This window comes from Phoca vitulina, unplaced genomic scaffold (assembly GCF_004348235.1).
Source record: "Phoca vitulina isolate PV1807 unplaced genomic scaffold, GSC_HSeal_1.0 scaffold49, whole genome shotgun sequence".
Classification (NCBI taxonomy): Eukaryota; Metazoa; Chordata; class Mammalia; order Carnivora; family Phocidae; genus Phoca; species Phoca vitulina.
The window spans coordinates 11,714,524-11,741,700 of record NW_022589752.1 but is presented as its reverse complement, the minus strand read 5'-3'; the positions used below and the strand labels follow the sequence as shown (position 1 = coordinate 11,741,700).

Genomic DNA, 27,177 nt, shown 5'->3' with positions numbered 1-27,177 from the left:
ATGATCCGATAGATAATGAGTCAAACACAGTGCTATTTTAGGGCCAATAGAGCAATTAGGTAATCTCTTGGGTCAGGAAACAGTTCAAGAAAGGAATACAGCACAGATGAATACTTAGCATTTGGTGAAAGGAAATCCATATAAAATTCTTAAACCTTAATCTATCTTTATTACTAAAAAAATATTTACTTCCTGGTGATTTACTATCTAAACGTACAACATATATATTATCTACATTATATATGTTTTTATTTATATGCTTGTATATGTAGATCTACTATAAAAATCACTTCTGATGTTTTACAGTTTATAAAACATGTTTAATATGTTTTATATATATTCTTGAATATATACAAAATCTACTTAATCTGGCTCTTCCATGGATACTGGTAGTATTCACTTTGACACTGACATTAAGAATATCACACCTAAGGGGCGCCTAGCTGGCTCAGTTGGTTAAGCATTTGACTCTTGATCTCAGCTCAGGTCTTAGTCTCAGGGTCATGAGTTCAAGCCCCACACTGGGCTCCACCTGGGCATGGAACCTACTTTAAAAAAAAAAAAAATCACACTTGAGAACAGAGTAATTTGATAACTATTACTTATTTTTAATTTTCATTCATTTTCTAAGATTTTTCTCCCCTCTTAAGAAAATTTTAATACTTTTCCACACAAACACATGTAAAGTTAAAGAAGCTTGAGTAGAAATTAGGCTGAATTACGTTTAGTGTAGTAACAAGTGATTTTTTTCAACCTCCTTTTTCTCACCTAACTTGGAATTCAAAGCAAATTAACATTATCTTTATTTTAACTGTTTATTGCCAGTAGAAAAAATGAAAGAAGTACCTTGACATTCTTACTTTCTTACTTAAGTGACATATATTTCCAGCTGGAATTACCTATCTGGTTTCCTATCATCCTGAATTCTTCCTCTGAATTTCCTGAAGGCTGGAACATAGTCTCAGATGCTAGGACCAAATCTGACCTTTGGGAGCAGGGTGGAATGAAGGGTGGGAGTAGAATTTAAATGGTTTTAGTTAGGTCTGTACTAAAGGGGCTCAACATCAAGTCAAATCTCACATTGACCTCTTCCCCAGTTCTAGCAACTGGCTTTCAACTTTCCTTGTATACAATTCTAGCAACCAAATCTCTGTCTTATTTTCCTCATACCTACATCCTCATTCTAACAAGTCTTTCACTCCGCACGTTAAAAGCTTGCTCCTGTACCCCAGCCTCAGTATCAGTTGGTAAACTGATCAACCTACAACTAAGTGTGGGCCTGTTTGGGTCTCTAATGTTCTTTGCATCTAGAGTCCCACTGCACTGCTCCTTCTATGAAATGGCTGTCCTATGCCAGTCATGTAAGCCACTTTCCTCGACTGCCAGCTTCTTTCTGACCTACACATCCCTCTGTGTAGCATGTTCTGCCTGGCTGAACATCCTCCTGTCATTCCCACTTAAGTTTACCCTGGACTTCCACTTGTCCTGTCACAGTCAGGAGATGTGACATCAAGAATTAAAATTTATAAATGTCAGACAGCCTTATTCTGACACATGAAAAGCATAAAATTAGGAATAAAAGATGTTGAAAATAACCACTATAACACTATGATCTCTAAATACAGACTTAGAAAGTCTTAATGAAATGATTGTGCCAGCTAATATGGCCAACTCTCAAAGAGACTTGCAGGAATTTGCCACTCATGCATTATAAATTTGCTGAATTGAATGCAAACAAATGAAAAGAGACCTGTGATGATTCTTGGAATTAATATAAGTACATGGGAAAAGAATTTTTAAAGTTTACGAATATTGTTACTTATAAAAGTCAGAAGAGTTCTTTACTCATAGTTAAATAAATAATGAAGATCATTCAACACTGAAACAAGTTTTATATTCTATCACAGGGGTTGGCAAACTTCTTCTAAAGGGAGTCAGGTAGTAAATATTTAGGCTCTGTTTCATCTACTCAATTCTGTCACTGTGGCTTGAAAACCATAAACAATAAATAAATAAATGGGTATCAATATGTTCCAATAAAACTTAATCTCTGGATGCCGAAATAAAAATTTCAGAAAAGTTTCATGTCACAAAATATTCTTCCTCTTTTGATGTATTTTCTTTTTTTTTTTTAAGATTTTTATTTCTTTATGAGAGAGAACAAGAGAGCAAGAGCACAAGCAGGAGAGGGTCAGGGGGAGAGGGAGAAGCAGGCTCCTGGCTAAGCAAGGAGCCCGTCGTGGGGGCTGATCCCAGGACCCTGAGATCATGACCCGAGCCCAAGGCAGACACTTAACTGACTGAGCCACCCAGGCGCACCTCTTCTGATGTATTTTCAACCACTTTACAATGTAAAAGCTATTCTTGGCTCAAGGGCCAAATTTTGCTCACTGGTTGGGTTGTAATTTGCCAACCTCTGTTTAATGCATATTTTCCCAGACTTCCAGATGACTAGAAATGTATATGTTTATGCTGTGTATGGGGGAGGGGAGAGGGGGGCAGGTGGGAAAGCAAAAATGTTTTTGCATATTCGAGGATATACCCATCCTTACCTTAAAAAAAAAGTCCCTTTACATTTTTTTAAATATGCAGAATTTTGCTTGACTAGTTAGCAGTTTAAGTCCTCCATTCGTGATGTACAGAATTTTTCTTAACACACTTGGTTTTTATCAAATAACCAAGATGGAAATGGGAAGTAACCAGAAGATTATCTCTAAGCCTAAACAAAAGAAACAAAACAAAAGCTTGAAAAAGACAAAGACAAACAAACAAAACTCTTGAAAAATAAGTAAGGTTCTGGAGAAGCTATTTCCACCATCTAACTCCAGTTGGATTCCCAAATGGTTAACTTTTGATTATAGAGTCACATACCTCCAAGCGACAACTATATAAAGGACACAAGGAGATGGAAGAAGTGAAACATTGCACTGGTTTATTTAATAGTCACATTGTAAATAAATATGCTCCATTGCTAAAAATAATAGTTATGGGGCTGGAAGATTTTTTTTTTTTAAGATCTTATTTATTTATTTGACAGAGAGAGACACAGCGAGAGAGGGAACACAAGCAGGGGGAGCGGCAGGGAGAGGGAGAAGCAGGCTTCCCACTGAGCAGGGAGACTGATGCGGGGCTCAATCCCGGGACCCTGGGACCATGACCTGAGCTGAAGGCAGACGCTTAATGACTGAGCCACCCAGGCGCCCCTGGAAGATTTTTATTATAAGGATAAGTAAACACGGAGATGAAAGCATAGCAAATAATTATTTTTTTATAATACAGAAGACTTCTATTTATTTACCAAAAAAAACCAAAAAACAAAACAAAAAAAAAAACAAAAAAAACCCTCAACCACAACTTGTCTGATAGGTTCTAGGACTTCATGTGATATCACAAAGAGAAAAAAATAAAATGGGGGGAGGGGAGCGGCACCAAAAAAACAGATCTAAGTATTTGATACTTTGTTCTTTCCAGTGTCCTCTAAACTTGTCACTTTCTTCTCTCTCCATTTTAGATTCATTGCATATCCTTTTCAGATTCTTTTTATGTTAACCCTCTTGTCCCTCTTCCCTCATCTCCCTTGTTCCTTCTCGCTCATCTCGTTTTATAGCTCTTGAAAATCTCCCTTTCTTTTTACTCTTCCCCTTGTGGTACCTACTAAAACCTTAGAAAAGAGATGTATGTTCTGAAACTTCTGTGGGCTTCTAAGTGACGCTGAGCATGCTCAGTAGCTGGGGCAGGTTTTGTCGCCAGCAGCTGCCCTGATTCGACCTCTCCAAAAATAGACATTTAACTCTTTGAACTCCTGTTTAAAGATGTAATTCGTTTCGCTCTCTCCTCATTTTCAAGGTTCAAAGGGAGGCAGCGAGGATTCCGAGGTCCCACCGCTCTCCCAGCCAATGAGGAGCCTGAGAGGGAGGAGCCTGGGGCGGCTTGGTGCAGCTTGAGCTTCTGAGGGATTCATCCCGGTAGATGCCGAGCAGCCTGAGCTCTGCTGCATCTGTCACAGCAGAACAAAATTAAAACAAAAACAAAAAGCAAAAACCAGAAGAGGGGAAATGCTGCAGACTATCGAACGCTGTAGGACTTTCTGAAACATTTGCTGGGGATTCCCGTGGAGCATGATCTTTTAAAACCAATTCTTTTTGAAGCCTGTTTGGGTAACTGGGAAAATGACAAATATGCTATATGCAGCAGCTGATCGGGTGAAATGGACCAGATCGAGTGCTGTTAAAAGGGCTGCCTGCCTGGTGGCTGCCGCATATGCTCTGAAAACACTCTATCCCATCATTGGCAAGCGTTTAAAGCAATCTGGCCACAGGAAGAAAAAAGAAGCAGTTTATCCGGCCGCAGAGAACAGAGAAATACTGCATTGCACCGAGAACACTTGTAAAAAACCTTGTCCTGGAGTGAATGCAGATTTTTTCAAACAGCTACTAGAACTTCGGAAAATTCTCTTTCCAAAACTTGTGACCACTGAAACAGGCTGGCTCTGCCTCCACTCGGTGGCTCTAATCTCAAGAACCTTTCTGTCTATCTATGTGGCTGGTCTGGATGGAAAAATCGTGAAAAGCATTGTGGAAAAGAAGCCTCGGACTTTCATCATCAAATTAACTAAGTGGCTTATGATTGCCATCCCTGCCACCTTTGTTAACAGTGCAATCAGGTACCTGGAGTGCAAATTGGCGTTGGCCTTCAGAACTCGCCTGGTGGACCATGCCTATGAAACCTATTTTACAAATCAGACTTATTATAAGGTGATCAATATGGATGGGAGGCTGGCAAACCCTGACCAATCTCTTACTGAGGATATTATGATGTTCTCCCAGTCTGTGGCTCACTTATATTCCAATCTGACCAAACCTATTTTAGATGTAATCCTGACCTCCTATACGCTGATCCAGACTGCTACCTCCCGAGGAGCGAGCCCAATTGGGCCCACCTTGTTAGCAGGACTTGTGGTATATGCCACCGCTAAAGTTTTGAAAGCCTGCTCTCCCAAATTTGGTAAATTGGTGGCTGAAGAAGCTCACAGAAAAGGCTATTTGCGGTATGTGCACTCCAGAATTATAGCCAATGTCGAAGAAATTGCCTTTTACAGAGGACATAAGGTAAGATAGAAATTAAGGTGATGAGTGAAATGTGAGAGTCTTCCAGCTGCCACTGCAGTGCTAGATACCATCTGTTGTCCTGTTGACGGACCCACTTCTTTAGCGTTTTAGATTTCTGTGACATCTAAACCTGTATTGAAATATATGCTTCCTTACCTTTCTAGTTACAAGCTGTTAAAGAACTGTGGAGTGCAAACTTTTCTGAAGTTTCATGGGGATAAGGTTTTCAGCAATCTGAAAAACAGTCTACTTAGCCTCAGTAACTATCCAAATATGCTCAAAATTCTCTCCAAAGCATTTTCCTAAAACTTAAATTCTAACTGGTTGGTCCTAGAGCATTAGAAGAAAATTTTTGTTTGGAAACTCAGTAAACACATTTCCACTGAGATGGAAAATTTAGGATGGTATTCTTGTTGTTGTTCCTTTGTTTTTCAAGAAGGGAAAAAACCCATGCTTTTACGTGAAAGACAAGTTTGACAATTTTGTGTGTCTGGTCAATGGAATGACCTCAGTCCTCAGAATTGCAGGAGAATGTGTCTCACAAATAGCATTTGCATTACTCTTAGTTAATGTTCAGCACCATATTTTGAGACAGATAAAATGAGGCAGTGAAATGAAATTTTGCCTAGCTTTGAGGGAAAAGCTAAGATTAGAGAAAAAATGAGGATGAGAAAAGGAGTTCCACAATGTTATTTTTAAATATTAAAGATTTTCAACATCAAGTAGGTCCCTAAAATAGTTAGCCTAATTACATAAGCTTGCAGTGCATTAAAGTAACTTCAGAATATTAACTATGATGGAAATTTTTAAGGTGATGCATCTGAAATCTTAATACAAGTGAATTTGCCAATGAAATATTAAGGAACTCTAAAGCTGAAAATGGTATTTTAATTACCAAATAGAATTATTTAATTTTGGAAGCATCATCAATTATCAAAAAAATTTTAAAGTAGTAGCAACCTGAAGAAGAAAATTTAAAGCAAATTTAGGACTTCTACTCCCTCTTGAAAATTGGTCTCATGTGTTATATTAATCATACTGATTGGTCATTCCTCTTGAATCATTGAACTCAGTGATGTAAATTATAGCATGCCGTGGGCTTCTTGCATTTAAGACAAAATCCAGTAAATTGAGTTAGTTCAAAAGTGGAGTCTAATTACACATGTGTCTTGTCTTTATTTTTAGATATTTTGGTTTGATCAAAAAAGATAAGGTTCTAACATTGTTTATTCCTGTCCTATAGGATATTATTTATTTTTAACATCTTATACATATAATTTTGAAATCATAGTTATAAATCACTTATATGTATTTTATACTTAACATTATATTGACTGAGTATTATGTTTTTAAAAAATAATACAGGTGTGACCAAAACTAGATAATAATGGTTACTCCTGATATTGATCTATATTTATTGGTTCTTAGAATCATAGATAATACTATACTAAGTGGGCGCCTGGGTGGCTCAGTTGGTTAAGCGACTGCCTTCGGCTCAGGTCATGATCCTGGAGTCCCAGGATCGAGTCCCGCATCGGGCTCCCTGCTTGGCAGGGAGTCTGCTTCTCCCTCTGACCCTCCTCCTTCTCATGCTCTCTGTCTCTCATTCTCTCTCTCTCTCAAATAAATAAATAAAATCTTTAAAAAAAAAAAATACTATACTAAGTAAAACAAAATAATATGTACTTGTCTTTTAAGAAAGTCCTCAAACGTACAATATTTAATTTTATAGCTCATGCTAGGTTAATTCTTATCTCTTTTTCCCTCCATAGGTAGAAATGAAGCAACTCCAGAAAAGTTACAAAGCTTTAGCAGATCAGATGAACCTCATTTTATCCAAGCGTTTGTGGTACATCATGATAGAGCAATTCTTGATGAAGTATGTTTGGAGCAGCAGTGGACTGATTATGGTGGCTGTACCTATTATCACTGCAACTGGCTTTGCAGATGGTGGTAATGAAATTTATGCTCAATCTCAAGTATATGTTTAAGATTAGTTCTCTTGAAGGTGTCACTGCTGGTTTTGTGTGAGTGAAACTGTGTCTGCAGTCATTATTCTATGGTCATTATTGGTCAGAAACAATGGCAGACCTTGCAACATCCAATAATAAGATCAGCAATATAAAAAAAAAAAGACAAGTGGCTCAAAATACCTTTCTAGTTCTGAGATATTTCAGAGATCTCTGATGCAGTGTTGCTAGGAGTTAACCTTGAGCAATTTTAATTATTCTGTCTAACACACAATGATTCTCTAGTTTGCACTAAAATTCAAAACAAATTAATACCTTCAAAGAGAGTATTATACAAGTTCTCCCCATGTGTTGTAAACTTCAGTTCTGCACGTCCTATGCTTTTAGTCTATAAATATTCTATAACTGGATTGGCCCTGATTTGTGATTTGAAGAACTGGTTGACTACATGAAGGAACCAGGAGTATTATTTCAGGGAATGTTTCCTGCCAATAAACAAAGTCTCCTCTACTTATAGGTAATACAGATAACATCCTATATAGCATGATTTAGTAGCATTGTGGAGGTAGGGGTTAGCAAGTTGCAGGCATCTAATTCTATTCTATCACTGTCTCAGTGGCTTTTACCAACATTTTCATCCTTTGGAATAACTAAAAAAGATAAGGGCAAGAAGGATAACATTACAATGTTGTATAAAACCTAAGATAGGAGTTTGGGTTGTAATTGGCAAGGGCAAGGAGGAATTAATTAAAGAAGCATCATTTTCTCCTCTTCCTCCAAAATAAAATATTCTCCCTCCTCTTTAAAAACCACTTGACCAAAATTGGCCTTGGTGTTGAAGGCGCTAGAGAAAAGCATGGGCTTTGTAATTAGACAGAGCTTTGCTCAACTCTTGGCTTTCCCTCTTCCTGCCTGTATCCTCTTAGTCATAGTAATTAAACTTTCTAAAAGTCAGTTTCCTCATCTATAAAATGAAAATCAGAAAGGCTACTTCAGAGAGTCATTGTGAGGATTTAGTAAAAGAATGTTTATAAAGTATAGAGCATATTCTTGATGTTCTTGATATATGGTGACAATTATTATCTAGAAAACAAAAGGCAACACTAATAATACTATAACAGAATTCACACTATATTAGTTATTTTGGGTATAGAATTGAGAATCAGTAGTTATTTGTTTGAAGTCATCTAATAAAAACAAGTACAAAATTACCTTTTATTTAATATATTCAAACAGTGCTTCAATGCTTTAACTAATTCTTACAAAAATATTTATCAAATTTGAGTCATTCTTAACCTAAAATTGTTCACTTTAGTAAATTAAGATTTGTCAATCCTTTGTGAAGAGTACTTTACATATACCAAATACATTCCACAACTTAACTGTCTAATTGTCAGTGTATTTAGACCACTAGGAAAACTAAATTTTATGTTTTCATATTTTATTTTTAAAAAAATTTTAATAAGTTTATATTGAAAAGGGCACAGTTAGTAATAATACTTTTAGACTTAATCCTTCCATAATGAAATAATTACTTTTTCAAAAGAGTATTAGAGAAAAGACACTTAAAAACCTATGGTCTTAAGATTAGTTTTACTAAGAAACTTGACAAAATTATCAGATATTTATAGTGAGTCTCTTTAAATTTATGGATAAAAGTTTCATATATGATGTATATTAGAGATAACCCCAATGAAAAGATTATGGTGTCGTTATGTTAGTCCTTGGAAGCACTGGTCTTATTAGAAAACCCTGAAGTAGTGAACATAGAACAGAGAAAATGCAGCTATTAATGGTGACAAATTAACCCCACAGAGAACAGTTAGAAGTAAACAGTGTATGCAAAGAATCTAACAATCTTCTGTAGGTGATGTAATAAGATGTTTAAAAATAATTCTTACAAATCCTGAAAATATCTTATTAAACTGAAGAAATAACATTAAAATTTTAAATAGAAATTATGATAATGATTATATTTATGCAAATAAACAAGGTAATTCTTAAAGCTTCCTTTCAGAAGAAAATTTTATATAAAGAGAAGCAATATGACAATTACATAGACAAAAAGTGAATTCATATGTCAATATTATGAGAGTACACTTCAATATCTTCTGTAATTTCTAAAGTTACTACATGTATGCTTATAATGTTTATATGCATATTTTTACTAAATATATTTTACCTATAATAATTTAACACATGAAAATATTAAGTTACCATTCTACTCAGATAAAATTACTTATTTATTTTTTTAGATACTGATATGTCTTTGAGGTTTTAGGTCTTGGAATTATATACCCTATATTCTAATCTTGTCTTCAATCTTAATTTACACATATGCCCTGTATTGCCCTTTATGTTAGAGATGAATCAAGTACATGATACTGTGTATTTTAAGACAAAAATACATGGAAAAAAATGGGTGAATAAAAGAGGTATGGCAAAGAGAAAAGGAGAAAAAGTAGGATAGAGAAAAGAAAGAAATGAATAGAGAAAGAAGCAGGCCACTGTTCAGATTTTGAGTCTGCTATTTAATACTTATCCATCCTTGAGAAAGTTACATAAGCTTTTTATGTCCCAGTTTTCCCATCTTAACTATAGGGATAAGAATATATATGTCACAGAATTCTTATGAAATTATATATAAAGCATTTAATGTGCTTTGAAACAGTCCTCGGCAAATAGTAAAAACTTAGGTGGCAGCAATTGTTAATATTTACTATACTCCTACCATGTTAGCACTGGAGTCAGATTTTCTGGGTTCAAATGCTGGCTCTTTTACTTACTATGTAAGGCTGCAACTATGAGCAAATCATTTAACCTTTTTGTGCTTCAACTTTCTCATTTCCAAAGTGGGGGAAATTATAGCAGGGTAGTTACAAGGATTAAAGAAGATGACATATGTAAAACTTAGAATACTGCCTGCCTTATAAGAAATGCTCAATAGATGTTTGCTGGCGTGGTTACTGTAGTTAAAGGAGCAAGGCATTTGGAAATGATTAGCAAATCAGAGGTAAAAACACCAATAGGAGGAAGAGCATGCATAATTTTTCTTTTCTTTCTTTTTTTTTTTTTGGAGGAGAAAAGAAAAATAGTTCTATAATAGTTTTGTTATACTATTTACCTACAACTTTAAGTGAAATCTTATGGTAAGGACGGGATTATGTTTATATTTAAGTTCACATTATGAAATTTCATGTGGAATCATGCCATTTTCACATCAGAAGAGGAGCTTCCAAGTCATCTAGTCTGGAGCCCCAGAATTGCCCACGGTCACACAGATGGTTAGTGGAAGCACTAAGGATAGAAGACACTATATAATTCCTAGTGCACTGCCTTTTTCCCCTTCACCATGCTGCCTCCATATTAGCTATATTGGAACTTGCTCTAGAAGGGATTTAACTTAGTTTGACACTAAGTGATCTTGTGACCAAATGATTGAAAAAGAGGCATTGAAATAGTTAATTATGTATATTTTCTGTTTTGTTTTTTAGAGGATATTACCCCCTTTATTTTATATAAAGAGAGAGATTGAAATTATATGAAGAAAATAGTTACCTGGGAGCTATCATCTCAATTTTTTTTTTTTATTTTAAGTTCCAGTCTAGTTAACATAGTGTTATATTAGCTTCAGGTGTACAGTATTGTGATTCAACACTTCCATACATCACCCGGTGCTCATCAAGGCAAGTGCACTCCTTAATCCTCATCGCCTACCTCACACATCCCCCCCATCCACCTCCCCTCTGATAACCATTACAGTTAAGAGTTTGTTTCTTGGTTGTCTCTCTCTCTCTCTCTCTTTCTCTTTTTTTCCTTTGCTCATTTGTTTTGTTTCTTAAGTGCCACATGAGTGAAATCATATGGTATTTGTCTTTCTCTGACTGACTCGCTTAGCATTGTAATCTCTACCTCTATCCATGTTCTTGCAAATGGCAAGACTTCATTCTTTTTTATGGCTGAATATATTCCGTTGTGTATGTATACCACATCTTTTTTATCCATTCATCAATTGATGGACACTTGAGCCACTTCCATACTTTGGCTATAGTAAGTAATGCTGCTATAAACATAAGGGTGCATGTGTCCCTTTGAATTAGTGTTTTTGTACTCTTTAGGTAAATATCCAGTAGTGAGATTACTAGATCATATGGTAGTTCTATTTTTAATTTTTTGAGGAACCTCCACACTGTTTTCCATAGTAGCTGCACCAGTTTGCATTCCCATCAACAGTGCAAGAGGGTTTCTTTTTCTCCACGTCCTTGCCAACACTTGTTGTTTCTTTTGGGTTTTAGCCATTCTGTGAGGTATGAGGTGATACCTCACTGTAATTTTGATTTGCATTTCCCTGATAATGAGTGATCTTGAGCATCTTTTCTGTGTCTGTCGGCCATCTAGTATCACCTCAATTTTTTAATATTATAGGCCACTTTTCTTCTCTTCGTATCAAGAACAGTTATGGGCAAGGCCAAAGAAAGCTGCTTATAAGTCCCTCCTGCCAGACCTTATCACAGACACGTAACAGGGAAGAAAGCATCTAAGCCACGAGCCCTGCCAGTGGTGTCTGTCTGTTGGTGGTCTGTTAGTGTAAGGTGGTACATCAAAAGTAGCACCTGAGAGACACTGCTCTTAAGAATGGAACTAAACTCACCTAGTTACATGGGTGATGTTTTCTATTCCTAAAATGTACCTCCAACAAGACTATATCCATAACTCCTGTTGTATTAGTGTCTCATATTCTAACGTCAAATTATTGGAATATAATTTTATATTATGGATCAATTTGGATATGCTTCCTCTCCTGTTGACCAATTATTGTAACAGTAATTAGCAAAACATGAAGGACATACTTTTTAGCTGTAATTAGCTATCCCTATTACATAGCTATACTAGGTAGCTATAATTTTTAAAGTATAACATCCAGGCCATAAAGGACCCAGTCGTTAGTGTACCACTCAATGAACTGCCACAAAGTTGACACATACATATAATCACCACTCACAAAAAATAGAAACATACCTTCATCCCAGAACCCCCATGACCTTCCATTTTTATCCCCATCCTCAGCCCACTATCCCATCCCCACTTACTCCTGCTCCCAACATGCTGCAGTAAAGGTAATTATTTCACTAATCATTCAATAGTGTTTGCTGGGTTTGAAACTCGTATAAATATATCATACAGTATGTATGAGAGTTCTAGTTGCTCCACAAACATTTGTCAATATTTGATGTCAGTCTTTTTCATTTTAGCGTTCTCAAGAGTGCATAGTGGTACATTATTGTGGTTTTAATTTGCATTTCTCTCATGACTGATGAAATTAAGTACTTTTTACTTGTTTATTCACCATTTGGATAGCTTTTCTTATGAAGTACCAATGAGTTTTTTGTTCACTTTTAAATTGACTTATCTGTTTTTTTCTTATTGATTTAAAAGCTCTTATGTACTCTGTAATGTGACTTTCATCAGACATACACACACACAATCTCAAATACCAGTTTTCCCACTCTATTCTTTTTTTTTTCTGTTGCCTTTTTAAAAAATTTTTTTATTGTTATGTTAATCCCCATACATTACATCATTAGTTTTAGATATAGTGTTCCATGATTCATTGTTTGTGCATAACACCCAGTGCTCCATGCAGAACGTGCCCTCCTCAATATCCATCACCAGGCTAACCCATCCTCCCACACCCCTCCCCTCTAGAACCCTCAGTTTGTTTTTCAGAGTCCATCGTCTCTCATGGTTCGTCTACCCCTCCGATTTCCCCCCCTTCATTCTTCCCCTCCTGCTACATTCTTCTTTTTTTTTTCTTTCTTAACGTATATTGCATTATTTGTTTCAGAGGTACAGATCTGAGATTCAACAGTCTTGCACAATTCACAGCGCTTACCAGAGCACATACCCTCCCCAGTGTCCATCACCCAGTCACCCCATCCCTCTCAGTTTTTCCACTCTATTCTTACTTTTTCAGTCTCTTAACAGTGTATGAGAGGAGTTCATAATTTTAACATAGTTCAGTTTATCAGTCATTTTTTGTGTGTGTGGTTAGTGGTTTTATGTCCTGTTTAAGAAATACTTGCCTAATCCAAGGCAATGAAGATACCCTCCTATTTTATCCTCTAGAAATGTATTGGTTTTTCATTTCACATGGGGATCTTCAATCCAATTAGATTGGATATTTCTTTATGGTATGAGGTAGGAGAAGACCATAAGTTCTTGCTGAGATTTGTGTAGGTGATAGTTTTCAATTAGCAGTAATCGCTCCTCGGATACTGCCATTGCACAAAGCTTGAGACTTGTCAAGGTGATAAGGGTAAAATGCAAATGAAAAGAAATAAACTCAGGTTATAAGTCCAAAGAAAAAGCACAGAGGAATAACCTACTTTTTTTCATTTTAAAAAAATTAATAGACTTAGATTTCTTAGAGCAGTTTTAGGTTTACAGAAAAAATGATCAGAAAGTACAAAGAGTTCCAAATATCTCCTCTCCCCCCCACAGTTTCTCCCATTATTTACATCTTGTATTTGTGTGGTATATTTGTTACAACTGATGAATCAATATGCATGCATTATTAACTGAAGTGCATAGTTTACATTAGGGTTTATTTCTTTGCATTGTACACTTGCATGGGTTTTGACAAGTGTATAAAGACCTAACCTTAGTTTCTAAATGCTTTCTCACCTTTTCCGTGAATAACAGCAGATGTCACCATTTTCAATATAATTACTTTTTATTAGCAGAGCTGAAAAGTAGCAGTAAAATGAGCAGATACAATGTTAAGTATTACATCCTCAAATGAGAAACATTTGACACAATATTTCAAATATTTGGTGAGAAAAATAAAATGTGTTGACCTATGATACAAAACAAATGAGTGCCTGAGGTCATGCATTTATATTCTGAAACTAAGGAATCTGGCTTTTTCATAGAGGTTATGCAGTCGGCCGTTGTGTGCATGACAAAATACTATGGGCACTGTTCTCATAGTGCCTGCCAAAAAACAACCAGTAGAATAAAAGTCAGATGAAATCTGTTCACAGCTATTTGTAATTTTGTTGCTAAAAGCATGAAGAAAACCCAGTAGGCATTAATCTGCCAAAGCAACATGGAAAGTACCATGCCATATCAAATACAAGTCCATCTGTGCTCATGTTTTTCCTTCTTAACAGAGGCTGTTGATGTGAGCTGCTACCCAAACCCCTTTTAACCCAAATTCATAAAATTCCGTAATTATTTTAGATCATCAGCCAGATTCTCTATGAGCCAAAACTATTCTGAGAACTTTAACTGATACAGCAATTCATTATTTTGGTAGCTTGCTGAGAATCCTTTGGTAATTTTTTTGTGGCTATCTAAATTTTATCACACATTTAAATGTGTTTAAGAATATCTACATTCTGTTCCCAGTCTATTTATCCAGTCACATCTTTCAGTCCTCACTTCTACCAGCACTTGAAGCCTTTTTTTTTTTTTCCCATTATGAGGGAAACTAACTTCAAGGGAACTAAGGGTAGTTCTCAGGGCCGTGACTGACAACAGAGCTAGGAGGGACCATATCGGACTATCATAAAAGGTCCCCATGAACACATGGTAATTCCGATACTCAAGTGAAATCTGTGCCCGATATCGCCCATACTGTAACATGACAGGCTGTTAATCATTCAATTGGCATTGCTTGAAATTTCCTTTCTCTGTGCCATTGCTTATGCTGTACTTGTGGTCTATTAAAATTGTACATAGTCTTCAAGGCCTCCCTCACAGTATGCTCCTCCATGAAGCATTTCCTGTCTCTTGCAGCAAGAAATGATTTTTGCTTTCGGCAAACACTTCACATTAACTCTCATCATAGGCTGCTCTGCAGTTATTTAGGACCTTGTCTTCTCTCTGCTACCAAACTGTGAGGCCCCTAAGGAAAGAGTCTGAAAATTATATTTATCCTTGTATGTCTTATAACACCTGCGTAACTTCTTGCACATCTAGTTGTTCAGTAAATATCTACTGAGTGAATTTTACCTTTTATTATGTATGGATCCCTTTCAAACTCAGCTGAGCTGTCTATGAGCAAGTAAAGGTAAAAGTATCTGGTATTCCTAGGAGGGCACAAGTTAAATATCTGCATTGTTATAGAAAAAACAAAACAAACAAAACAAAACCTTTGCACTGAGATAAACCAGAGAGAAATGTATATCAAAATGGGCCTATGGCTATCTATATCATTCTAATACTTTCATTAATTTACAGTATATAATTTAGAACTTTGGAGATAATTTATAGAAGAACCAAATAGAGAATCATATTGATGGGAAGTTTAAAATAATGACTGGGGAGAATAATTTAGAAGACTAAGACTAAATTGAGTACATACACAATAATAATAACTAGCTAACATCTAGAGCACTTATAGGCCATGGATTATGCTAATACTTCATTTGTGTTTCACCTTTAAGCCCCACAACAATCCTTTGAGGTAGAATTGTTTCAGATAGTAGTATTAATTCCCTCATTTACACATGAGAAAATAGGCATGGAGAAGATAATTGGCTTGTTCTACTTATCTTACCATTTGTCAATAGTGGTAGAGCCTGGATTCAAACCTAGTCTAACTCCTACTCTTGACCATAATTCTGCATTAACAGTAATTTAGGATGTTCATCCACCTATCCGTTTACTCATCCATGCATTCATTCAGTATATATTGAGGAGTACTATGTGCTAGACACTCTGCTTTGTACAGGGAATAAAGAATACAAAACATAGTCTCGACCTTTAAGGAATTTATAGTCCATTGGAAAAACCAGGCAAGGTTTTCCAGGGAAACCTATATTAAAGAGTTAACTTTCTTGAAGAAAGAACTAGGCAAAAAAGGAAGGGAAGTATTTTAATGTCAGAAGAAATGGTATATGCAAATACCAAAGGATAAACAGAGTATTACATGTTTGAGGTGCCGTGGAATGTAGGTGCAGTTTGGGTGAAACAGATAAACTGAGTCTAGATTATGAAGGTCAGCTAATTTGCAGTTCTACTAAAGGAACCACACTAGAAATATTTGCTTATACTCCAGTTATTAGTATTTTCTTGACCAAATCAGTAGTATTTTATTGCCTAACCATAAGAGGGACAGAGAATTGAATTTGGAAAGGGTTAAAAGAATGCTAAATGAAAACAGTCTTAATTGTTAATTAAGTGTTTTAACTCTCCTCCCAGAAAAATGATAAAACAAAAGGAAGCTTTAAATAAAATCCGGTACAAATACTATATTTTCAGTAATTCATTAAATTTCTAGGAAATTGCTGGTACTAATGAAATATTTACATGTGGTTTTTTTTAGCTGCAATTCCATTTGTAAAAAGAAAATAGTTACCTGAAAAAAACTCAATAGTTTTATAATTTGCTTTCAGATCTAGAAGATGGCCAAAAACAAGCTATGGTTAGTGAACGGACAGAAGCCTTTACCACCGCTCGAAATTTATTGGCCTCTGGAGCCGATGCTATTGAACGGATTATGTCTTCATACAAAGAGGTATTGGCATTTCTTGTTGTCAATTTGATTAAAATAATACATATGAAAATCAAGAAAAATGTAAATCATCAGATGTACTTAGCATTTTGGAAACATATCTTTTCTCTACTAAAAATTCCTAAGAGTATAATCAAGATAAAGGGCAGCAACTCCCAAGTGTATTGTGCTAATACTCTAGTTTTTACACTCTTAATTGTAACTCCTCTTTTTCTGTCTGTAGTATGACATATTTGTTTTTAAACTAAAAAAGAAAAGAAAAGTCTGTTAGGTATGGATTCTGGAACCAGAGCACTTAAATTTAAAATCTTGCTCCAGTGTTTACAAATTATGTGAACTTGATCAAATTCCTTAACCTGTCTGTGTTTGTTTCCTTATCTGTGAAGTGGAGATAATGATAGCATTACTTGGTAGGGTTGTTGTGAGTTAATATATGTAGAATATTTAAAACAACACATATTTAGGAACTCAATAACTGTTAGCCAATGATATTTATACACCTTGCAAACTTTTATTACTCATCCTTCATGACAAGTCAAGCTTCACAGACCACATATAAAACCCTCTTGTGATTCTACTTTCTTCTCACCTTCCCTGCAAAGTCTGGGTCTTCCTTCTCTGGGTTCTGGTGAAATACCACATTATAATGGCCCATCTCCTCGCCAGACCCTGAGTGGAAAGCAACAACAGTTTACTCATCTTTGCATTCCTAATATTCATTTTAATGCTTGGAAAATTGCATGTGGTCAAGAAATATTTGCTGAAAGAATGGTAATAAGACTTGGCAGATATCAGAGGGTTAAAATTAGAAATTATTTATTTCAGATATTATAGGATATTCCCATGGTCAGTCATTTTCACTATTAATTCCTCTTGTGGCTTTTGTATCAATATGAATCACCAGAGCATCATTATAAATTCATCTGCCAATTAAATCATCCTTGAATAGACCATGTAAAAGAGTAACAAAATTTGTGATTTGCTCACGAAGCTTCCAGTGTCATTCAACAATTGATTTATTGAATTGGGTTTCTTTAAAAAAGTAAAACCAATTGTTTAGGGCCACATAGCAAAACAACTCAGTTTTTTAAAATTTTTTCAGGGTCACCTGGGTGGCTTAGTCAGTTAAGCGGCTGATTCTTCGTTTCAGCTCAGGTCATGATCTCAGGGTCCTGGGATTGAGCCCCTGTGTCGGGCTCCATGCTCAACCTGGGAGTTAGCTTGTGGATTCTCTCTCTCCCTCTGCCCCTGCTCGTGCTCTCTCGCTCTCTCTAAAATAAATAAACAAATAAATCTTAAAAAAAAATTTTCAAATAGTAATTTTGATAATCTGTAGATACAGTTTTGGGGATAGGTTTTTTGATGTAATAAATCCCTTATTAAAATTAAATGACATCAAAATTTTATCCATCTCATATTAAAATACTTTGCTATCTAAGTCACAGAAAGAATATTGACTAGTTTTTCTACATTGTATCCAATACAAGAAATAATTGCATTTTGCTTTATTTTCCCTGAATGTGCTTGGGATCATAGAATGCTCACTTCTAAAGAATCTTACTACCACTGTGACAGCAAATGAAAGCACCAAACCTTCTCTCTGCTAGTTCTACAGGGAACAAGATTCCTTTTCAGTATTAAGAGTCCTAGGGCAAACTCCCTGCCATGTATCCCAAAGTAATTTGCCCACAGTCACGTTCTCAGTTTTTTTCAGACACTCTGCCCACTCCATCATGCATCCTAGTGTGTTAACTCATTGCCTCCTGCCTTTCTTTAACTGACCCATGCATTTAGTTTTGGATATTTTTCTCAATGCAAATATATTTACCCAGGTTTCTTTTGAATCTGTATTTTGTTAATTCTTAGCTGTTTTCCTCCACTGGGGAACTCAAGAGATTCTTCAAGATAACATTTTAGAAATTAACCCTTAGGGGCGCCTGGGTGGCTCAGTCATTAAGCGTCTGCCTTAGGCTCAGGTCATGATCCCAGGGTCCTGGGATCGAGCCCCACATCGGGCTCCCTGCTCAGCAGGAAGCCTGCTTCTCCCTCTCCCACTCCCCCTGCTTGTGTTCCCTCTCTCGCTGTCTCTCTCTCTGTCAAATAAATAAATAAAAATCTTAAAAAAAAAAAAGAAAGAAATTACCCCTTAAATAGTTACAACATTAATATACTGAAATACAATGCTAATGACAGACCTCTCACACGGTGGAGACATGTGGTGGAAGGCTTTTGATAAAAACACCTACTCATTTATGGCTTAGGTTTTACACACCCATAAATCTTACACAAATGTCGGCATTGTTGTATTATTCCACGGTTTATTAATGACATGCCTTGCTTGTTGGTGCCAATTTCCTAGTAAATATTCCTAAAAGGGAATGGTTTTTGTGCTTTCCTTTTCACTGAGAAAGATGGTCTTGACGGGAGATGAATCACCTTTCACATTACCCTGATAACAAGGTGTTCTTTTAAAAGAAAAATAGCAGGAGATTCCACCTAAATTGATAACTGGCAGAATAAGAGCAAGACCCTATTCTGTTGAGCCTTATGGACAAAAAGCAGAGCTTGATCTCATTTTATAATCTCCCCTAGAATAAAAGTCATATTTAATGTTTTTCTTTGGGCATGTACATCATGTTTGTCTTGAAAAGAAGCTGAATCGTGGGATTTGGACTGAAAAGGATTTGTAGCTTTTCACTGAGCTCACTCCCAATATTGATATCTTCTGACAGGTATTTTCTTTGGTAAAGCTTAGGAATGTTGACAATCAATTTGACTCAGAAACATTCATTTCATAACAAGAAAGAAAATGTTTTTCTTATATTTAAAATCTTCTATTTTAAATCACAGAAAGATATTGAAACAAAAGATCATTATGACCTTAAGTTTTTCACAAAATTTCTAATTTTCTGGAAATGAAATTTGTCCTGTAAATGGAGCCAAATCAGAAATTTGACTGAAGGATCTTTAGCCTCACTAACATTCAGAAATCTTTACATTTATTTTGAACCCTGGCTTGAACGAATAATGTTTTACAGGTTTTGTAATTCCTGATGTTGACACCTTGCTATGTTGCTCTCTGGGTAAGCCTTTTACTGTTACTTGTGATAGTTATCAGGTGTATTTTTTTTCATGCATAGTAAAATAAGATCTTTAACATTAAATCAGGACGCTAATAGTATTGCATATCTTTTTCAAAAAGTCCATCTTGGGTATATTAACTCTATTTTACCCCTCCGTGTTGGTTTTAGATCACAGAATTAGCGGGCTATACTGCTCGAGTGTACAATATGTTTTGGGTCTTTGATGAAGTGAACAGAGGCATTTATAAGAGAGCTGCTCTCATGCAAGAGTCTGAAAGCCACAGCAAGAATGGAGCTGACGTAGAATTACTCCTCAGTGACGCACTGGAGATCAAAGGTATTGAATCAAATGTTTTATATTTTCCTAAATTTAAACGTTTACTTAAAAAAAAAAAAAAGATTTTATTTATTTATTTGAAAGAGAGAGAGAGAGAAAGAGCATGAGCAGGGGAAGAAGGAGAAGCAGGCTCCGGAGCAGGGAGCCCGATGCTGGGCTCGATCCCAAGACCCTGGGATCATGACCTGAGCCGAAGTCAGACGCTTAACTACTGAGCCACCCAGGAGCCCCTTTAAATGTTTACTTTAGCAACAGAACCAAACATTTCTAGAAGATAGCGTTTAACAGTTACAAAGAACTAATACTTGCTTATTTAAACAGTTCTTCCTAAAATTAGTGTCGCAATTTGAGGAGTGGTGACTAACATTACCATAAAAAAATTATGCTACTTTTATTTAGGACAAATTTCTAGAATTATTTTTGGAAACTGCTCATATGTTTTGGAAACTGCCCAAATTGTTTGCTTTTAAAATTCAAACACAGAATTAGAGCTAACATCTTATTGTTCTTCATCCTTCTTTGAAGTTTTTTTAATTTTATTTTATTATGTTATGTTAATCACCATACATTACATCATTAGTTTTTGATGTAGTGTTCCATGATTCATTGTTTGCGTATAACACCCAGTGCTCCATTCAATACATGCCCTCCTTAATACCCATCACCAGGCTAACCCACCCCCCCACCCCGCTCCCCTCTAGAACCCTCAGTTTGTTTCTCAGAGTCCATAGTCTCTCATGGTTTGTCTCCCCCTCCGATTCCCCCCCCTTCATTTTTCCCTTCCTACTACCTTCTTTTTTTTTTTTTTTTTTTAACATATAATGTATTATTTGTTTCAGAGGTACAGGTCTGTGATTCTATGAAGTTTTTAAACTTAAGTTTGGTTATCACATTTTTAAAAATTGTACTCTTCCTTGTCTTAATTCCCTTTTTGCAGTGCTGCATTTTTTTTTTTTCTGTGGGAAAGGTTAATTTAGTGAAATAAGTAATTGTAAAGAATATGGCTGGGTTCTATCAGATCGAGTTTATCCCATCATGCTCTCATTATGACATTGACATTAGATTATTGTAAAATCATGTTTCTGAGAAAGAAAGATTTTCCAAATATATGTGTCAGAATCCACATTTACATTAAAATTTGCTTTAGATGTAGATGCAACATGTAGTAGCTTTTATAACTTAAACTATTCCTTAACTTTTAGGAAGAGTTATTGATGTGGATCATGGAATTATTTGTGAAAATGTTCCCATAATTACACCAACGGGAGAAGTGGTGGCTTCCAGGCTAAACTTCAAAGTAAGATGATATTCAAGAATCTTCTGATTGTTGCCATCACACTAATACAAAACAACTCAGAATTCATGTACCTTATGTTAAATACTTGGAGGAGCATATGGAAAGGAGGGGAAATCAAGAAAGGTATGCACAGTGGCTCAATTACAGAAGCAGTTAGTTCTTCAGAAAACAAAGAGAAAGAGAAATTTGATTTCTACTGCTTTTTTGCCAGGTTGAAAATCAAAATTTCTCAGTGCACTGAGGGCCTATACAAGGTAACTTTTGGGAACAATAGAAAAATTCATCAGAAATTAATATCTGGAAATAAATTTTAATTTTTTCCTTATAGGGATTATTCAAAATATATAAGCCTATATTGTAATACATTTACTAAAATATGAGGAAAGAGGTCCTTACCAAGTTTACCTCCATTATTGAATATTTTCTAAATTTAATTTATATTTCCAATAATCTCATCTTCCATTCGGAAAAAAATAGAAGATTCGTGGATTAGTTTTTAATTTTGTTGAGAATAAGAGATATTTGTTATTTATTGTTCTATGTCTTGATTATAGAAACCAAGATGTAAAAATTTCTTTAACAAACCTGAGGCCCTAATTTTAAAACACTATAAAATTTGAACATACATTTTGGAATTTAAGTACACAATAATTTGCGGATAAGCATAAATGACTTTAATGAAGGCTTCTAAGTGTAGTTCAAACAAAGACATGATTGGACTTGGTAACAGAATTGCAAGCATGATAATACATGTACTAATGATTTTAGTATGGACCTCAGTCTAGGATTATTTTTAAAGATGGGTCTGCAAATGAGTAAGTGTGCTGGAAGGTGATATGTACTGAACATAGGGAAATTCTGTGTTAATAAATATAAGAGAAATTGTGTTCTAACTACAATTTGATTAGGTTTTATTTTTCCATTTATAGACCTACAGAGTGATTTACTTATTTGGATCTGATCATGAGTACCGATTAGGTGTTAATGATGCACCATAATCTTAAGTAGATTTGAAATAAAACTACTTGAAGAGGCATACATGGAATGTTTAATTACTTATTAATAGTTTAGCAATTTATAATTTATGACTTTTTATATAGAATTTGTCAGGTTAGGTTTTGTAATATCAATTCTTATTGCTCCATTTATTAAATAGAATTAAGTCTTGAATTCTGGCACCTACTAACTACATTATTGTGGACACATCATGCTCTGTGAAAAAAATTCAGGGCTCAGTTAATTTTTTTATAAAAAATGAATTTTAAAATACTTAATCTAATGAAAATGTCATGAATTTTGAACTTCTACAAAGATATATGTTAATATAGTACACTTTATGATAATTGGTATTTTTCTGACTCAGGGGGGTTTATTTAAAGTGTCAGTTCCCTAAAATATAATAAAAGTTCTGTTTCCTGTATGCACTGACAAATAAACAGGTTTCTACAGGAAAAGGTTCTCATCCTTTTGTAGACATTGTGGAATTAAAAAACTGGAGAAGAAAATTCAATGGATGTGGGAATTATTTTTGCTTCACACTTGCTGTTTACTAAACATAAGAACACTTATGCCAATAAAATAATTTGAATGTAGAATAGGCTTCTATTATGACTCCAAATGTGTTAAAAATCTGAGAATTCCTGAGAATGATGCTATTAAAATATTTTGTGAATATGCCTTTTGCCATGGCACATACCTTTAAAAAAATCATTTGGGAAGTATTCATGCTTCTACAAAATTAAACTTCCTTAACCCTCTAGGAAGGGTTTCCCATTAGGAAATGTCTAATTATTTAGACAGAATATATATCTGAACTATTTTTGCTTTACATGTACTTATTATATACATTCCTAGTTCCTTTAACTCCATCCCAACCCTTCTCTTTTCCTTCCCTTCCTCCCTCTCTCCACCACCTTCTTTCAACAAAAAGATTTCAGCTTATGTTATTCACAATGTGTAGACATGGAACTAACCCCTTATACTGGCATAATCCAAGTAATATAATGTTTTTCATCTTTGAATTTTCAATATGATATATTCTATATCATTAATACTTAGATATTTATATCCATATTATACAAAGCTTTATCTACAAGCATACTGTAGATTTCTGCCTCTCATATTTTGATGCTGTATTCACTTTTTAATCACCATTATAAAATATTGTTTGTTCTTAGAAATGTTATCATTGTTCTTAGAGCACATTTTTAACTGCTGTTCCTTTCCCTTGTTCTTTCCAATACTCTTTAAATACCATACTAAGACAGCTTCCTGATCCTATTGGGTGGAATGGGAACTCATGAAATTTAACTGTTTAAATTTAAATGACAAATAAGATGGAAGATTCTAAAAAGAAGCATCCAGTTGATAATGGATAAATAACTTCTAAGATATATACATATATGTACATATATATATAGGTTTTATTTATTTATTTTTTAAAGATTTATTTATTTGACAGAGAGAAACACAGCGAGAGAGGGAACACAAGCGGGGGAGTGGGAGAGGGAGAAGCAGGCTTCCCGCTGAGCAGGGAGCCGGATGCGGGCCTTGATCCCAGGACTCTGGGATCATGACCCGAGCGAAGGCAGACGCTTAACGACTGAGCCACCCAGGCGCCCCTATATATAGGTTTTAAATTCATTCCTAGACATAAGACTAAATTATAATCCTCTTGCTTTCCTCTGTCTTGGTTTAGTAAATGTATTTTCTCCATCTGTGAATAAAACAGAATTAGAATCATTTCATCTGTCTGATTATGGGCTTTTGTGATTGTGTAACATTTCAGACTGCTGAAGTATAAAATTAAGCTACCCAGCTGGATCTTAGAATAGCTTTGTAGCTAATAACTCCAACTGACAAATACAACAAAGTTTTATTTGAATTCAATATAAATTTAACCAAATATTAATATAAAGTAAAATGTAATGTGTTTTAATTAAAAATTTTATATTTTCTTACTTCCCATGTGGCTGTGTTTCTACATATGTATGTAGTATCTGATGATGAGACCGCAATTAAAATTTTAGAAAGGCAGTACTCATTCCAAGAAAATCCATTTACTTTGAAGTTGGATTATTTTATCATGCTTTTAGCTTCAGAGCATAGTCAAAAGCCAAATTTGATGTTCTCCATCCTGATTTTTTTTTTTACTCCTTGCCTACCCTGGGTTATCATGTGTTTGAAAGTTTTTAAAAAACGAATCACTTTTAAATGCTGCCAAATGAAATAATTTTAAAATATTGCAGTTTGTAATTTTATTTCTTACTTTAGGTACAAGAAGGAATGCATCTTTTGATAACTGGTCCTAATGGTTGTGGGAAAAGTTCTCTCTTCAGAATTTTAAGTGGGCTCTGGCCTGTGTATGAAGGAGTCCTCTATAAACCACCTCCCCAACATATGTTCTATATTCCACAAAGGTAGGTACATATTTTATATCACAAGAAAATTTCAGTTTGCTTTTGAATTATCTTGATTCCTTAGGCTCCTCAGTTTATAATCTTTAAGCATGTTTTCATTGAGAGAAACTATTAAGGAAATACAAATTCAGTTATCCAAAAAAGTTTTATTATTGCTTTGATTATAAGAGTTTCCAGGACAAGACCCCTTCTTTTTATTTTCACATCTATCTAGATATAATGAGCCCTCAAAGACTATAGATGTTAATCTCAAGGAAGAGCAGGCTAGTCAAAGGAGTAATTTGATTGCCTGAGATTTCAGATTATCTCTTCTCACAGACAAAATTGTACTTAGATAGTATACTAATCTCTTTATCAAGCTGCATACGTTCATAGGTTCTAAAATTGTTCACTATGTTTTAAGAGCCTCCATAAAATAGTCTTTATTACAGTCATGCTATATTATTAATTAATGATTTGAAACTACCTTAATTTAAAAAATTATGAATGAGTGTAAAGCATAGAAATATTTTAAAAGAATATTGTTTCTTCTGAAGTCTTTAGCCATATTTCGTCATAACAATTTAGAAACATCTAAATACAAAGTTATACTTGAGGATTTGGAATATTTATTGTGGATGAGAGAAAATGAAATTTGAAGAAGAGACACACTCATGCTCATCTTTTCCATCTGTCATCACCCTGGGTTAGGTAGAAATCACAGAGCACTCCTAATGTATTAGAAGACTATGCTGTGGAACCTAATAGAGCACTTAGGCTGAAGTACAGAACCAGAACAAATATAAAAGTTACATCAAGTATGGTACTATCACATGTCTCTCTTGCCCCTTTTCTCTTGTTAAAAAGTGCTTGTACCATCCTGCCACTGGTCTAATTTTTAGACCACATGTTGTAGTTAGGCACATGAGGGTTTGTGGGGCTCTTTGCTTTAAAGTATGATTTATGTTAGTAGTAAGATACTACTTGAAGTATGGGAGAATGAACTGCATTGGCAATAAGAAAATGTTGGATGTGAGCAGTGTCATGAATTCTTATGTTTACCATAAAATAGATAACATTTTGTGGCACCAGAATCATTGTCTCTTCCTCTGTATGCTTTAAAGTCTTTGGGGAAACCTTCTGAATCTGACAACTAAATTATCCTGCCAAAGCTTAAGTTTCAGACATTAATGTGTTAAGTAGACTGATTTTATTTTTTTAATTTAGGTTATAAGGCATAAAATCACGAGGAAAATATTCTATCACAGAATTCTACTCTCTTAATTCAAATAAAATCATATATATAAATTTTATATTTTTAGCTATTTTAGATTTCTTATATAATATGAAAGACATTATTCTTGAATATAGCTGTGACCTGAGCAATACAAGATATTTCCAAGGCCTAGAAAAGTGCATAATCCAGCAAAATCATCTTTCAGAAATTAAGGAGAAATAAAGTCTTTCCTAGACAAACAAAAGCTGAGGGAATCCATTGCCACTAGACCTGCCTTACAAGACATGCTGAAAGGAATTCTTGAAATTGAAATGAAGCTAACTAGTAACATGAAAATATATAAATATACCAGTAAAAGTAAATATATAGTCAAATTCAGAATATTCTTTTTTTTTAAATTTTTTTATTGTTATGTTAATCCCCATACATTACATCATTAGTTTTAGATATAGTGTTCCATGATTCATTGTTTGTGCATAACACCCAGTGCTCCATGCAGAACGTGCCCTCCCCAATACCCATCACCAGGCTAACCCATCCTCCCACCCAAATTCAGAATATTCTAATATGATGGCATGTTAACCACTTAAATATTAGTATAAAGGACAAAGTATTAAAAATAACTATAACTAGTAATAATTTCAATATAAAAAGAGATAAGTTGTGATATTAAAAACTTAAAAGAGGGAGAGTGAAAAGGTAAAGTTTTTGTATGCAATTGAAGTTAGGTTGTTACCACAAAGCAAAAACCTATAGTAGATTCATAGATAAAGAGAAAGGAATCAGAGAGAGAACTACTATAGAAAATAACCAATTCACAAAGGAAGGCTGTAAGAAAGGAAGATAGGAGCCAGAGAATGCCAAAAAAGCCAGAAAACAATAAGATGGCATTAGTAAGTCCTTGCCTATTAACACTTACTCTAAATGTAAATGGATTGAATTCTCCAGTCAAGAGGCGTAGAGTGGCTGGATAGATAAAAAAATAAGTCCCAACTATATGCTGTCTACGAGAGACTCACTTCAGCTTTAAGTACACACATAGATTGAAAGTGAAGGGATGGAAAAAGATATTCCATGTAAATGGAAACCAAAAGAGAGCCGGGATAGCTATGCTTATATCAGACAAAATAGACTTCAAGTGAAAAATGTTAACAAAAGACAAAGATCATTATATAATGACAATGTGGTCCATTTGTCAAGAAGATGTAATAGTTGTAATATATATGC

At 34.8% G+C, this 27,177-nt stretch overlaps 1 protein-coding gene across 1 annotated transcript in view; it reads left to right on the top strand.

The window, feature by feature from the left end:
* The first annotated feature begins 3,933 nt into the window (after window positions 1-3,933).
* The window catches only part of ABCD2 (ATP binding cassette subfamily D member 2), a 67,600-nt gene continuing 44,356 nt past the window's right edge, over window positions 3,934-27,177 (top strand). The window contains exons 1-6 of the mRNA XM_032432751.1: window positions 3,934-5,108; window positions 6,881-7,061; window positions 16,480-16,601; window positions 19,850-20,018; window positions 21,221-21,315; window positions 24,589-24,734. Of these exons, the coding sequence (XP_032288642.1) occupies window positions 4,170-5,108; window positions 6,881-7,061; window positions 16,480-16,601; window positions 19,850-20,018; window positions 21,221-21,315; window positions 24,589-24,734 (1,652 nt within the window). The 5' untranslated portion in view covers window positions 3,934-4,169. The remainder of the gene's footprint in view (window positions 5,109-6,880; window positions 7,062-16,479; window positions 16,602-19,849; window positions 20,019-21,220; window positions 21,316-24,588; window positions 24,735-27,177) is intronic.